We start from the raw sequence: 1824 nt of genomic DNA on the forward strand, positions 1-1824 counted from the left end.
TCTTCTTACAACTCTCTTGTTCATAGTCCCTTTTTATTTGACCAAGTATGTGCAGTCTGTATAAGGACCATGAAATTTCTAAGTAGAAGTATAAGCCCTGGTTTCATGACTATTGATACCTCCAACTCATGTGAGGGAGGCTTCTAAATAAAACAGTGGAGAAAGTCTGGTGCAATGGAACATTTTCCAAATTCTGGATGAATTGCTCTCACACAGAAACATTTTTATTTTCTATACAACATTGAAATCACTGGCTAGCATAGTGCAATCTAAAATGTCATAAGCATTCCACTTGATAGAAAGTAAAATATCCAGTTTTATTAGTAATTAGTATAGTTTCAATCACGTATTAGATTTACAATTCATAATTTAAGTTGTATATTTGGGAGTATTTGAGAATTTCTCTACTCTTTTGTATTCTCGCATCACACAGCAAGGCCCAGTGTAACAGAAATCGAATTCATACTCCCAACTGTTACATTCAGACTTGCATTCACCACCAACCAGGAAACATTTGTGTGTTCTTTCTAAAACATCTCTTGTTTTCATCTGAGGAGCTGGAGGAAAACATCAATAATCATTAATCAATGTTTATTTCAGATAGGCAAAGAGACATATGAATGGATGGATGGGTGGATGGATGGATAGATTGATACCTTTATGTGTTGCATAGAATTTCACATTTTGGATATAAAATCATACCTAAGTGACAGTAATAAAAACTTTTCTCCTTCAATTTTAATTACCAGCAATATTTTTCTTTGCTCTTAGCATTTTCCTTTTCAAGCTATGTTCCAAATATTTAATTTGAATATAATCTCTCAAAAGAAAAAAAGACCATAAGAAAAAAAAGCTGATCTCTCTTTAGTTGAAATAAGCATCACTCCCACTATCTTATTAATAAAACTAGATTAACAAATATTTAACTTGTCAGTTAATAAATTTAGATTTGAGAGAAAAATAGTATTCCTACTGATAAGGAACAGGTTCATCACATCACTTAACAAAATCACCAGGTCTGAGGCAGCATCTTTGCATTAAAAGATTCAATATTTAATTATTTCTTACACTCATTTCTTCTTTAACAAAACAATAAAATGAGTTTCCTCATAGGTTATTCATGAAAAGTCTCTTAAGAACAATATATTTCACATAAGGAATTTATGAAAACAATAATCCCTTCACGTTCATTCCATATTTCAAACATTACCTGAAGGACCACAGGACACAGAGAAGACACCAACCAGAAAAATGAAAAACAACTTCATTGCTGATTGCATTGTTCGGGTGGAATTAGGATAGAGCTCAAAGAGTTTGTGGTTTTGAAAAGAAGAGGACATAGTTTTTATAGCCTTCTCAGTAATTGCAGTTCTGATTAATTATGCCTTTCTGGGCTGAGCAAATATGAAAGTATTGTGAAATTGCAAATACCTAAAACAGAGCACTTAGTGCTCTGATGATCTCAGTGACCCAGACATGAATTCATTTTCAGTGAGTCAAGAGAAAAGGAAAAAAAAAATTAAAGCCTCCAATTTCACTACAATGAAGCTAATGCCATTTTATTGTCTGCAATAAACCACGAACACCAGTGTAGCATATCAACTGGACCCTGTAAACTTCCTTAACTTTTTCCCATATTTAATAGTTGCTAGCTAATGACGCAAATAAAGATTAAGGCTTTGATTTTACAGAAGAAATAAGCAATTAAATATCCTACTGTATCTGGTCAGAATCCTGTAGAGAAGGGTTAAGAAATTTAGATTCTATTTCTCTAGTAACAAAAGTTTCATTTTGTAGATTACTTTTAAAGAAAAATGGAAAAAG

The 1824-nt window shown here is 32.3% G+C and overlaps 1 protein-coding gene across 1 annotated transcript; it reads right to left on the reverse strand.

The window, feature by feature from the left end:
- Positions 1-369: 369 nt before the first annotated feature.
- Positions 370-1280, reverse strand: Defb113 (defensin beta 113). The gene is made up of 2 exons (XM_032899483.1): positions 1211-1280; positions 370-557 (listed from the first exon to the last, which is right to left on the reverse strand). The coding sequence occupies exons 1-2, from the start codon at positions 1278-1280 to the stop codon at positions 370-372; spliced, it is 258 nt and encodes an 85-aa protein (XP_032755374.1).
- Positions 1281-1824: the final 544 nt, after the last annotated feature.

This window comes from Rattus rattus, chromosome 4 (genome assembly GCF_011064425.1).
Source record: "Rattus rattus isolate New Zealand chromosome 4, Rrattus_CSIRO_v1, whole genome shotgun sequence".
Lineage (NCBI taxonomy): Eukaryota > Metazoa > Chordata > Mammalia > Rodentia > Muridae > Rattus > Rattus rattus.

What these genes read in the sequence shown, in the direction of transcription:
- Defb113 (XM_032899483.1), bottom strand. Translation starts at nt 1,280, where the DNA reads ATGCAATCAGCAATGAAGTTGTTTTTCATTTTTCTGGTTGGTGTCTTC. An exon ending in TGTGTCCTGTGGTCCTTCAG is followed by an intron (nt 558 to 1,210) that starts GTAATGTTTGAA and finishes GTTTTCCTCCAG; the next exon opens with CTCCTCAGATGAAAACAAGA.